This window comes from Sander vitreus, chromosome 15, assembly GCF_031162955.1.
Source record: "Sander vitreus isolate 19-12246 chromosome 15, sanVit1, whole genome shotgun sequence".
In the NCBI taxonomy this organism is placed as follows: Eukaryota; Metazoa; Chordata; class Actinopteri; order Perciformes; family Percidae; genus Sander; species Sander vitreus.
In genome coordinates this window covers 25010997-25024424 of record NC_135869.1, presented here as the reverse complement: position 1 = coordinate 25024424, position 13428 = coordinate 25010997, and the positions used below count along the sequence as shown (strand labels likewise).

At 43.0% G+C, this 13428-nt stretch overlaps 1 protein-coding gene across 1 annotated transcript; it reads right to left on the bottom strand.

Annotated features, from left to right (window-relative positions):
* Positions 1 to 5859: 5859 nt before the first annotated feature.
* On the bottom strand, positions 5860 to 10234 carry actb2 (actin, beta 2). The gene is made up of 6 exons (XM_078269776.1): positions 10123 to 10234; positions 8529 to 8658; positions 7895 to 8134; positions 7071 to 7509; positions 6780 to 6961; positions 5860 to 6665 (listed from the first exon to the last, which is right to left on the bottom strand). The coding sequence occupies exons 2-6, from the start codon at positions 8649 to 8651 to the stop codon at positions 6522 to 6524; spliced, it is 1128 nt and encodes a 375-aa protein (XP_078125902.1). The 5' UTR covers positions 8652 to 8658; positions 10123 to 10234; the 3' UTR covers positions 5860 to 6521.
* Positions 10235 to 13428: the final 3194 nt, after the last annotated feature.

Below are 13428 nucleotides of genomic sequence, written 5' to 3'. Positions count from 1 at the left end.
GAAAAAAAGATGTAGGCCTATTCATGATTCTTTATTGCCCTCTCCACCTACAGTAGAACAATGTGTGGTTTATGTGCAGCTTCTCACCTTCCTCATTACAACATATCTTTATTTCTAGGTCAGGCTTATCCCAGTGATGCGTTGCTGCAGGAGCAGATGGACCATTTGGTAGAGTATGTCTTTTTATAGCCTATACACCAACTGGGTTCTTTGAGGATGGTCCAGATTAAAACTTCAATATTGTCCTTTATGTGGAACTGCAGTGGAAAAGTACTGAAAACCATGATTTATAGCCTGAAACGCTGCTGAGTCAATATAATACCACAACCGATTTTTCATCCCAGTAAACATGCTATTCTGCTGACCAAAGATTACACAATGACATTTGTTATCCCTTATCCCCTGTTTTAGGCTTATTGTGTTTTTCTTTCTTCCCTTTTCTTGTTTGACTCTTATCTTTGTCTGAGCACCATCTCTCACATCCACCTCCAGCTGTGTGGCTGTCCAAAGATCATTGTTGGGGTTTGGGTTAATTCTGTCATATCATTTGAAGGATCAGGTAAATGATTTACATTAACCCACAGGGGACACAGCACGGAGACAGCATTGATTAATTCTGCTGGGGGGGGGGGTTCAGTCCTCTCTGGAAAAGAAATACATCAATAAATGAACGCTGAAAGATGTCCCCCTGCATAAGCATCCACCTTTCAACGACAGCACTTCAGTAAACAAATCTAACTCAGACTGGACTGGAGATGCTAATAAAGCCTTTATTTATGATCAATTCTAAATGAAACACATTTCATACAACATTCTGGAAATGGAAGAAAAGAAGAAGCAGGACTAAATAAACAACAGTTCATATATTTTTATGTGACCCCCCCCCCCCCTCCTAATCCGCTCTCACACACCACTTCACACACACACACACACACACACACACACACACACACACACAGAGAGCGCCTGCATGTCCAAAGTGCTAAATCATTCATCATGCCTTGTCTCATGCTCTACACAAGTACTGTATTGTTATTGAAGCGACTGCCGCTGCACTGCAGCAACACAAATCCACTATATGATGTGGAGAAGGCTAATTGCGGTGTCGTGTTTCCTGATGGAATGAAACAAACATACAGAGATGGGATATATGCAATAAATATGCCAATGAGAGAGTATGAGATGACTGACATCACTACACACCGACCCCCACTTGAAGATCACACATACATACACATGCAGCTCTCATGGGGCACCTGCCAATCATCAGACGGGGCTTTGCAGGGTTTGCAAAGCCCTTGGGTGTGTGTGTGGGGAGCTCTCTGCTTCTCTGCAGCCGGCCACATGCACACAGCCCTACACACAACTAACTCAATGTGTTAAAGTAGTCAGATGACATGGATGCCCAAAGAAATATACACACTATTGGCTCTCACATGATTATCTGTCGCCACAAATATCATTTTCATGATTTTGTAATTGGATGTTCAATAAAATTAGCTGTATTTTAGATGATGCCAAAGAAGTGTGCAAAAATAGGGTGATGCATGGTCACATGTGTACTTCCCATACATGTAGCAGTTTATCAATTTAGCAGGACTGAGCCACCCACAGTCCACACATGCAGCACTACAAATAGAACACATACAAATTAAAAAGCCAAGTTCAAGACTTTATTGTATTTAGAATTCACAACATCTACTATGTTTGTGCAAATTGCTGTGTGCTGTCCAACAAGTCATTAAAACACAGCCAAAAGTCTGCAGTTTGATTTCTATTTGAATCAAATCAAAATAAACACCCTTATTTATGGAAAATGGTACCAAGACAAGGACACGCATGGAAGTCACAGCAATCTGATTCCCATCTGCCACTGCTTCAAACCAAGCTTGGGGGTGGGGTAAGGGAGGTTGTGTGAGGGGTGGGGGGGGGGGTTGTCAAGTGTGCATGCAGGGTGCTTGAGCAAGCCTGCATTGCACAGGGGTTGTGTATTTTTGGTGCCTGTTCCTGTGCCTGCAGTTTTGCGGTCAGAGCTCTGAGAAATCGTGGGGTTTTTTCTTGAGAAAAAACACCCAGCCTTCGCCACAACCCGTAAGGAAACATTGATGCAACAGACAAATATCCTGCTGAGTGAATGTACATTGGTGATGTGTCAGGGCCGCTGAAACCTCAAGAAAAAAATAGAAAATGCCTGCGAGGGCCTCGACACATCTTTTCAACCCTGACGCTGTATTTCTCTCTCTTGTCTCTTGTGTCTGCTGCAATTACAAATCCTTTATTCCTATTCAGGATTGTGGAAGGTGGGAACAGAATATACAGTATTTGATGAGATATGAAAAACACAGAGAGAAAACAACAGATAAAAAATTTGCCAACTGACCAGTTGTTGTAGCCTGCTGTTAGTCAGCAGCTCACTGACAGAAACACTTTACATCTGCTGTCAGTCAATCAAACTTCACCATAACAGTGCAGAGGGGGTGCATTACCTTCAGCGATCATGTCACCCTCGGTAAAATGAAACTCACTCTGAGGCACACAAAAACAGGGGCTACTGTATTTGAATATGATCAATTATTCTCTGCTGGCCTCCTTCTGTCAGCAGTAGTAGCCTTCTATTTTGCCTTTCACCCAGTTTTTGTGCCAGACAGGCTCATGTAGCGCAGCGCCCCCATCTGTTGGAGGACGATGAGAACTGCATGCGTGGTGGATCAGTGACCCGACCAATGGAGCTACTGTAAAGCTGCACAGCTGTAGTAAAAGGAGGAACACAGCAAGCCTCATTTTCTGACAAATTGATCCCCCTCTGTGTCGTCTCTGGAGTGCCTTACTCACACACAGCTGCAATGCTGACACCTGTGCAGGCAACACACAATAACCTCAACAAGCACAGAAAAATTGAGTATGGTTGCACTTACGCGCACACACACACACACACACACACACACACACACACACACACACACACACACACACACACAAGCAAAGCACTGCTTCCCTGCCAGTGAGTGTTTTGCTGGCGTGGCAATAAAAGGATATCAGAGGGAAGCAGTCTCAGCAGAATCACATGCGGGTGGGCTGCAGCGAGATGGAATAAATTTCCAATACCAAACCCACTTGATCTTCAATGTGTATGAGCAAACAGCAGGCAGTCTGTATGCACCCTGACTTAATGCATGCATATATCAATGCAAACACTTTCTATGTGCATGTTCCCTCAAACAGCCCTCCAGGCCCATCATATATCCTCAGGTGCCTCCAGGAGCCCAGAATACTGTATGGAACTGGGACAGCCTGACTAATTTGGCTATAGTGCTGGATCTGTGGTGTCATACACAGAAACAGGATATATGATGCATAGAACATGAGGGTGGGGCCGCACCATCCACCATCCATCTTATCCTCCTTTCCTCTCTGCAATATGCAAATCCATTTTTAGATGTGGACAGGAAATGTGCCCGTGTCAGCAGTGGGTTCTAGGAAAGCTGGTTTAAAACATATACAAGCTCAATTACTTTTATGGTACACTCCATCTTTTATCCACCCTTTTTTTTTTTTTTTTTTTACAGCTGTATTGAACACACACTCCTGTCTCCCGCACTCCTCCATTTCCATATTCATTGCCATTCATCACATTAAATGTAACTTAATTATTAAAGATGGAAATTCACACCCATTACATAAACCAGCTGAAAAAAGCATGGGTTCAGATCTAGCTCTGTGCATAAGCTTTAATATGAGTTAGTGTTCGGATCATAGAGTATACAACCACGCCTCACTTTTTGGATAAAAATATAAATGGACCTTCGCTGCCATCTGCTGTCTAAACTGTGCAACTGCTGGAAATTCACAACCAGGTTAGGATTGCAGGGGAGAGTCTGAACAAAATTCAATAATTTGGCAAAGAGCCTAAGCCACATGAAATAATGGAAAGTGGAGATACATTGCTGCTCAAAGTCTCTGTGATCCTTAAGTGAGCAAACACATTTTCTAGTTTGCCAACATCCTCAGGTACTCATCCTCATAGAATTTATGGCTAATAACCAAACTTATGATCCCACGAGGAGAGCATGATCGTAAACGATGTTAAGGACAAGATGCCTGAGGACAGAGAAAAAAGCCTTCTGTGTGACTATAAGTGACTTATCACGTGGGGTGTGTTCTTTGAGCCTGCCCTGACCTTTGACCCTTTGATCCGGTCAGCTGAGCCAGGTAACACTGCTGCAAAAAGGGCAGCATAAACCCTGAAGCACAGAATACAGCGGTACTGATACGTGTAATCAAGTAAGAGTTAGTGATGCAATGTGTGCACAAGCAGCATGAGCACTGTCCTTTTAAAGTTCCTGCTGCCTGTATTTTATATATGTTCACATCATATTTAATGAAATGACTAAATGAGATGTTCATAAAATGTGCTATTGTACAAGTAAATGAGAAAAGCTGTATTTATTCTCTGTAGCACTACTGGGTGATAACGACATTGATGACAATAATTAACTGTTCTAATGGGATTGAGCAACACACACACACACTCACTGTGTAGATATTATATTGTGAGATACTAATCATGGTGTATTAATAGTCCTGAATGTGGCATCGTCACACCAAGGAATAAAAAACAGATCCTGGTCAGTCGAAAGGCTTTTGTCCATCAGTAAACTTTTGCATCTTGCTACACATTTCTGAAAAGCCTACAACATTTGAGCTCACATCATCCAGGAATTTAATACTGCTGCCATTTGTAAGAACAGGTGAATTAGTCACCAAATACAGGCTGTTTAAAGTAGTCCCAGGTTTTGCAAGAACACCTTTAAGTTAAGACTTCTTACATGCCCTTTAAACTGAACTTAAAACTGGAGGTTATGTCATGTCTGTTTCTGGTAAAAATCCAACATCCCTTCACTGCCGAGACTGTAAGAGGACTCTAGACAAGCGCTGCAGGGTCAACAGACTGTCTTGTTTACTGCAGGTCTGTGAAATCAACTCAGATTATTGCCTGAATAGTGTCTACATAAGTTTAGAAACTGTATGCTGTCTTGGTTCTAGTTCTATTGTGAGAAATTTCTCAGATACTGGGTTCACAATTCTAAAAGATATTTTTCAGCACTCTGCAATATGCAGCAACTAATGGGCTGTGAAATTCATGTTTTTATGTCAAGAAGGTAAAGTTGACCACCACTGGCCTATTGGGAGCTCAGATCCCAAAGAGTTTAAATCTGAGAAGGGATGGGTACTGAATTCAATACTTTTTAGGCACCGACTGAATTGTCTCTTACAAGTATAAAAAAAAAAAAAACCATTCAGTTCCAAATATAAATACCTAAGGGTTACATCTCAGTGAGGCAATAAGCATGCTTCTACCAAGATCTAACACTGGTGATTGGCCATCTAACATTACATGGAGTAGAGGCAGGCAGGAAAACTTGACAGGGCTCATAGGAGCTGAGAAATGTGCCAGAATGTGTAATGTTTTATAAAATTGGTACAGAAAAACATGGTTTAGGAACCAGTATTGAAGTCACTATTTTAGTATTGAAATATTGAGTTCAGATTTTCTCAAGAGTTAAGATGTGAAATTAGAGGCCTACATGTAAAGACCAAGTCATCTGGGTTTCAAAGCAAAAGCACAAAGTCCAGTCTAATGCAACTTTCATAAATGCTAGATCAAATCCTAGGATTTAAACTTAAGTGTGAATATACTTATTTGGTGCGTGTATCTGAAGAAAACCTATTGTCCTACATAAACCATGTTATCTACATTCTTGGTAGTTTTTGGCAAGAAGTGTTGCCAGCTTCTGAATTGCTTAACAGTTTAAGTGGCATTCAAATACATAAACTCAAAATGGAAGACAGAGTCAGACGTCATGTCGGAACACATGTGCACTTTATTGGGATTGTTTAGTCAGTGTACAGGTTGGCCCCACCGGTCTGGCACCCCATGTTACCCCATCACTTTGAGACCCCTTGCCCCACCACCCAGGGGATGAAACCTCCAACAGGGGGAAGAGGTCACGATTGGGTTTTGCATAACAAAAACAAAAAAATTAAACAGGACCAAGATATTTTTAAGGCTGAAAGTACAAAAAACCCAGACATAATTTACATACAAGCGATACTACAACCATGTTTAAGTATGCGCCAACCACTGGGCAGCCTTCACAGAGGCGAATACGTGTCTGAACAATGCAGTTAACATTTGGAATCATGTGTCTGAACAATGCAGTTAACAAACATTTGGAATGACTCAAAAGAAAACAAAATGTACATTTTTAGGTCCCCAAATGCAACTGCAAAATGCTGGGGTGCTTTTGTTTTATAACCTAGCCAAAACATTACGTTCTCCTTCATCGTTCCAGTTTTTTTTAAATCCTGAGTCAAGCGCCAAAAATAACTGAAGCCATGCCAATGAGTTGGTCATCTAGGCTCTGCGCCTGAGTGTGTATGAGAAATGTGGTGTGTGGTTGTTTTGCACAGAGCTGAAGTTGTTGGGCGTTGGTTGGGGAGGGGGAGGAGGAACAGTCTGTTTAGAAGCATTTACGGTGGACAATGGAGGGGCCGGACTCATCGTACTCCTGCTTGCTGATCCACATCTGCTGGAAGGTGGACAGAGAGGCCAGGATGGAGCCTCCGATCCAGACAGAGTATTTACGCTCTGGTGGGGCAATGATCTGTAGGGAGACAAAAAAAAACACTTTAGGATACCCAAGCATTTCTGCATCAATGAGACACATGCAAGCAGCAACAAAATGTCACCCTGCTGGTTCTATAGCAAGTCAGCTCACCTTGATCTTCATGGTGGATGGGGCCAGGGCTGTGATCTCCTTCTGCATCCTGTCGGCGATGCCGGGGTACATGGTGGTACCTCCAGACAGCACGGTGTTGGCGTACAGGTCCTTACGGATGTCGACGTCACACTTCATGATGCTGTTGTAGGTGGTCTCATGGATTCCACAGGACTCCATACCTGAGAGCAGATACAAAACACTTGTCAGCAAGTTGAAGTGCAGGGTAACCATACAGGTTTAGTTATTGTTAGTTATGTAGTGCAGGTTAGGCTCAAGTTGGGAACCTACCGAGGAAGGAAGGCTGGAAGAGGGCCTCTGGGCAACGGAACCTCTCATTGCCGATGGTGATGACCTGTCCGTCAGGCAGCTCGTAGCTCTTCTCCAGGGAGGAAGAGGAGGCAGCAGTGCCCATCTCCTGCTCGAAGTCCAGGGCGACATAGCACAGCTTCTCCTTGATGTCACGCACGATTTCCCTCTCAGCTGTGGTGGTGAATGAGTAACCACGCTCTGTCAGGATCTTCATGAGGTAGTCTGTGAGGTCACGGCCAGCCAAGTCCAGACGCAGGATGGCGTGGGGCAGGGCATAGCCCTCATAGATGGGCACTGTGTGGGTCACACCATCACCGGAGTCCATGACGATACCAGTGGTACGACCAGAGGCATACAGGGACAGCACAGCCTGGATGGCAACGTACATGGCAGGGGTGTTGAAGGTCTCGAACATGATCTGTAAGATGAGAAAAAAACTTTAACATTTTCAAATCACAGTGAAGTCTTTAGCTTCTGTGGCCACTGCACTCACTACATGCATTAGTGTGAGGCTAAGATTGAAGTTAGTAGAGAAAAAAGGTGCAGAAAGTCAACATTCCTTCACACTTGTGCATGTCAGATGTCTATTAGGTGCTGATCTACTGACAGCTAAACATAGACACAAGTGCAGATAAGGCACACAGTCAAGAGAGACCTGTTGATGATAGATCATCTTATAGGAGAGAAGTCCTGGAGGAGAGGGGGAGGAAGGAGCAAATGAGAATGGAATAGAGGGGGAAACTGAGGAGGAAATGAGGCAACTGTACTGTCAGGCTAATCTACATTTGTAGAAGGGTGTGTACCTGGGTCATCTTCTCCCTGTTGGCTTTGGGGTTCAGGGGGGCCTCTGTGAGCAGGACGGGGTGCTCCTCAGGGGCAACTCTCAGCTCGTTGTAGAAGGTGTGATGCCAGATCTTCTCCATGTCATCCCAGTTGGTCACAATACCGTGCTCAATGGGGTACTTGAGGGTCAGGATACCTCTCTTGCTCTGGGCTTCATCACCAACATAGCTGTCCTTCTGGCCCATACCCACCATCACTCCCTGAACAAGAGATAAGACGGATGGTTAACATGCATACATCTGCACTAATACATGTAGGGCCTTCAAAGTCTAGTTACAGGCAAACATCTTGACTGTGTACTTTATAGTAAGAAATATAATGGTGTAAAATGGTACAAGACCTTTCACTAATTCCATAATGGCTGTGTGTAAATGTTGTCTAGCTGATGTACAATCTCATTAGAGGGCATATAATTTAAGCAAAACGAGAGCTATTTCCAGCTGCTTTCCAAGAAATTAATGGCTTCAAATTTAAAAATGAACTCAATTGGGACATTGAATGTGCGCATTAAGACGTATAATGCATTTTATATTTAGCAAATTGTTAAAAAAACAAAAAAAAATCTGTAATTTGGCTTTGTTTGTGATCACTCACCTGATGTCTGGGGCGACCGACGATGGAGGGGAAGACAGCACGAGGGGCGTCATCTCCGGCGAAACCGGCTTTGCACATACCGGATCCGTTGTCAACAACCAGTGCGGCAATTTCATCTTCCATGGCTGAACTGTTGAGTAAAGAAACTACGTTAAAAACGCAAGTTCCACATCCAACTGCGCCTACCTGCCACTCTAAAACCCAACTTCCTGTTAACCAACTGGCTGCAGTTCACGAGATGAGTCGCTGGGGGGAGCTCGTGCCCCACATTCCGACCAAGCCAGACAAAAGGAAGTGGCGCTGCATTCTGTTATTACCATATAAGGACATGGTTCGGTTTTGAGCAGCTTTGCAGCTACCAGCGCCATGGCGCGCGGCCAGAGCGACACCGCAAGAAAAAAAGGAACATTCGACATCAGACCCGGGGCCGCGCAACCCGCCCCCCCCCCGTTCATTACAATTACTTTACCCACTGTCCCCTCCCATTGTTGCTCAATCATAGTTTAATACCCACCAAAAAAAAAAAAAAAAAAATTCTCCTTTCAATATCACTGCGTCATACTCTGCTGCTTCATTCATTGCATATGGCTAGGACTGCATACGTCATTACTATCAATTCAACATTTTCAAAATTCGGCAACCTTTAAAACACCAGCAATAAAATAATGAAGTTGCATAATTAACTCATGTTGACTCATGAATGGTCACAAGCTCCTGACTGATGCTCAATTTCCTGAAAGCCACACCTTTTCTAAGGGTGGATGATTTGTCATTTCGCAATCAGCCTTACTATCGCAGCCACCCTTTCTAACGTTACCCCTTTTGTCATGTGAAAGTTGACAAGATACGAATTCATTGTTACAGGTTTTATTCAATTAAGCAATTACTCGATTTATGCTTTTGCAGGCCTCTTATTCTTTGCACTCCCATTTAAAGGAAGCCTTACATGTAAATTACTACGATGATTAGTGAAATCTAACACGCCCAGAAAGTGGACACAAGTGTTCATGTAGAAAAATTGGTTGATTAAATTTGCTACTGTTGCAAGTCTGAAGGGCGGTGTTAGCAGGATGTGGCTAAGCTAATATGCTAAAGTAGGTCACACCCCGCCGCATTGGGCGCACAAAGGGAGCAGCCGGGATCCAGACGACCTCAAGCCTCTTTTAAAGTACCCTGCTGAGGAAGACATGTACGCCAGCACAGTAATACAGCAAATGTGCTCAACAACACGACGAAAACCCAGCCACGTAGGACTGTAAAAGGTTAACCTTAACTATGAGTTACCGGCGACAACCAAATGCAACGGAGTCGCATTAGCTCAAGTTCAGCAGTTTCTAGCCATCACAACTGCGTACTTTAACACAAGCGAAACACAGAAACTGGTGTCTGATGTGATTACTTTCTAAAACCATTAACTTAAATTAGCAGTACAATTGATGTATGACAGGACAAAGAACCTCGTGGTCCCTGCCATATTTTGCATTCGAAAATGTCAAATTTCACAAACAATAGCAATAGAAAAACTAATCAATTCAGTGTTTACTTAAATATGATTCTAAAATTAGAAAGCTGTAAGCAATGTTTGTCTCCTTACCTTTGGGTGGGGGGCTTTTCGCTTTAAGGGAACCGGTTTCAGGCAAATGATATCCCGCACAAGCTGCGTGTGTCGGCGCTCAGAGTGAATCCGTTAGCTGTGGGCGCTTGTTTTTTATACTGCGTCAGTTGCCCGGCTCGAGCCATAAAAGGTAAACTTTCGGAATAGCGCCTTCTGATTGGTCCAGCGTCATGCACTGGGCACGTCGCGTGCACACTGGTGCACTGGGCGCTCTCGATTTGAGGGAGCGAGAGAGCGAGAGGGAGGCGTTAATAGCAAAGGATTGGAGAAAATAAAAGGGAAGGGATTGATGTTGTGAGGCCTAGTACGCCTTATCTCTTGATATACTGTTTTATATGCAGGTTAAATGATGTATAAACTTAATAAGAGTGGAAATGTCTTCCCTGCACCTGCTTTTAGCTGTTAGCACATAGTTATGACACTTAAAAGAGCTCAGCACCAAGGACTCCTCCCTGTAAAGGCTACACAGGCCCAATACTGTTATCCAAAGGCTTCCCTCGTTCCCAGCTCTTTTCTTTAGATTAACATGACACTATTTTATTATTTCAGACAATACAGAGAGTGGGGTGATGCTGATGTTGGTGTCCACTTTGAAAACCAGCTGTAAGCTCAGTGGGAGTCACAGCCACTGCATCACCAGGTCAAACACACAAGCTGGGGAATGACCACTTACTGTATGTAGGCCACCCCTTCCCCATACTGCCAACGCTTGCTGATAATTTTCATTTATCGATCAGGTATTTATGGGCTCCTCATAAATATCCTTTCAGTGCACTGCTTGCTACCTCTCTTTATCTGCCTAGAGTTTAATAGTTTGACAAAGGCGTGTCGCTTCAGGAGAGGAAGTGTTCTCCGATTTTTATGCTGCTTGCAGTGTACTAGATGTAGGTGTTTAAAAAAAGAGTTAAATAATACCCTTCAGACAATATACCTTCTGACAATTACAAAATAAATACACACCGAGTGAAAGTAGCCTAGATGTTTTCAGTTGCTGTTTCAGCCATCTTTCAGTCATGTAGGAAACACATGGTCCACTGCATTACTGTCAGGGTGGACTTTCAAATATCGGGGTCTATCACTCTCTGCCTCATTCACATCATGAATTAATGAGGCCCATGTGACACAATCTCATACTTAGATTTTAAGACTAGCCATGGGCCTGCAGCCTAGTGAAATTTCCACTCCTGATTCACCGCCATATTAAGTCTCCATACACCATCAGACCATAGTCTTATCATAAATTATGCCGCCCCACTTTTAAGCACTTTCCTTTTTTTCCACATCTCTGATTTTCTTTTTTCATTTCCCCCTCTCCCTCCACTCTCTCTCCTCTGTCCTCCTTCCTTCCTTCAACTATCTTCTCCTTAATATATAACATGTGGCACACCCTTTTTCATTTTGTGCTCCTAAATGTATACGTTAGTAGAATGGCTGGGCAGTCTCATTGCCATTTAAAGCTGTAACTGTGGCCACTGAGACATGCAGCAACTTCTTCTCTTCCTCCTTTACCACTTCCCCTTCCCTGCTCTCAGTTGCATCAACTCCTGTTTTTTGTCTGTTCTCATCTCATGTCCTCATTAATGCTGCTAAGTTGGCTTTAAATGGGCATTATTGTCGCCGTCACATGGTTCATATGACCCCTTTAAATCAGCCACAACTCAGTGCACTAGTGTGAAACAACACAATATGCGGAAAGAGGACGATTGTGTATAACTTCCCGCTAACCCTGCAGATTCTGAAAGGTTAATCTGCACATTTCAGGCCATTTTTTACAAACACAGTTTAAAGGGCGAGTCCATTATTTATTTATATTTAGGTTTTCATATCATTCTTCTAGATTATTCATAACCTTATTGATTAGCTTACTGTGGTAACATTCAGTACGCCACTGCTTTTTGCAGTTTAATAAAAGGCAACAATCAAAGTTGGACCTATCAATTCATCAATGTTAGCTTGGACTCAAGTGAAAGACTCTCCGTAGAGATGCTGTTAGAGGGTTTACAGATTAAAGGAAGCGCGTTTAAGGTGATCAACAGGTCTACTGGGCCCACTTATTGATTTATAAGCTTCAAGTCTCACCGTTAAGGGTCAAATCATGAACCTAGTTTTTCCTTGTCCGACCCATGTCTGTCTGACAATCATTTATATTTGTTTCATTGGTGATAAAGTTTTCATTTCTGTGATGAGGGAGTGAAACAAAGTGGGTTCAGGGGTTTTGAACAGCAACAAGCTGAGAGGACTGTTTCTCTTAAGTTGACACTGCAGTAGCATAAACAGGGATTGGCTGGGAGATATTTAAAGGGAGTGCCTCTGGATTTTCAAGTTGACTGTGTTTCTGTGTGTGTAGATAAGTTTGCACGAGTGAGTGAATCATTGTTCCGGCCCAGCCTACTTTGATTCAGGTGGAAAACATGCAATGACATGATGTATTCTCCTTCATTAACTCTTGAATTAAGAGTGAAAGTAGAGATCAAGTTTGTTTCTGTATCACTGTGTTAAATCAGCTGTCAGTCAGCTTAGGTAAGCAGGACTTTAAATATGCATTCACTTAATGTATGTGTGTGTACAGCTATAAGTGGTGTGTTGTCAACACTCTTCAGTGGGAATTTCTATAGCCAAGTGCTTGGAATACTGTCATGGGAAGACTCCTCTCAAGTGTCATAACAGTGTGTGTGTGTGTGTGTGTGTGTGTGTGTGTGTGTGTTTACACCTCTGAATCTGTACCTTGCTGCCAAGGTCCTTAATGCAATAGAGCCACCTAATGAAATTTTCTGAGGATCTTTCATCCAGATAGAAGTTTATACACAGGCTGTCAATGTGTTGTTTATTATGACTATTACTATGAGTACTGGTTGTCTAAATAAACCACTTATCACTTTAATGAGAGCAACAAGTGGAAGCTCTGGGCTTAAACCTATTTATTTAGTGTCATGGAGAGTTAGGGAGCTGCTGTACTAAATGTAATTTGGTTGCAACAATACTGTGCCCTTTGGCAAAAACACCTTGTCTGTATGTTTCTACAAAAATGATGTTCAGCAGCTTGACCAAGCGGCCAAAGTGGAAGCCAACATGGGGCCACAGTCAGCGGGTACAAAGGTTTTCAGCCAGGTTAATTGTTTAGCTGTATACCTTTCAATGCTTGTTGATGTTTTTCTGTACAGCATGCAAGAGGCCAAGAGCTCAACCTGGAATATTATAACTCACACATGTCAGTGGCTGGTAGTACTGACATTGATCGAACACAGTTGCAATCCGCAATGCTCCAGTGGGGAAAACCTTCCTGAA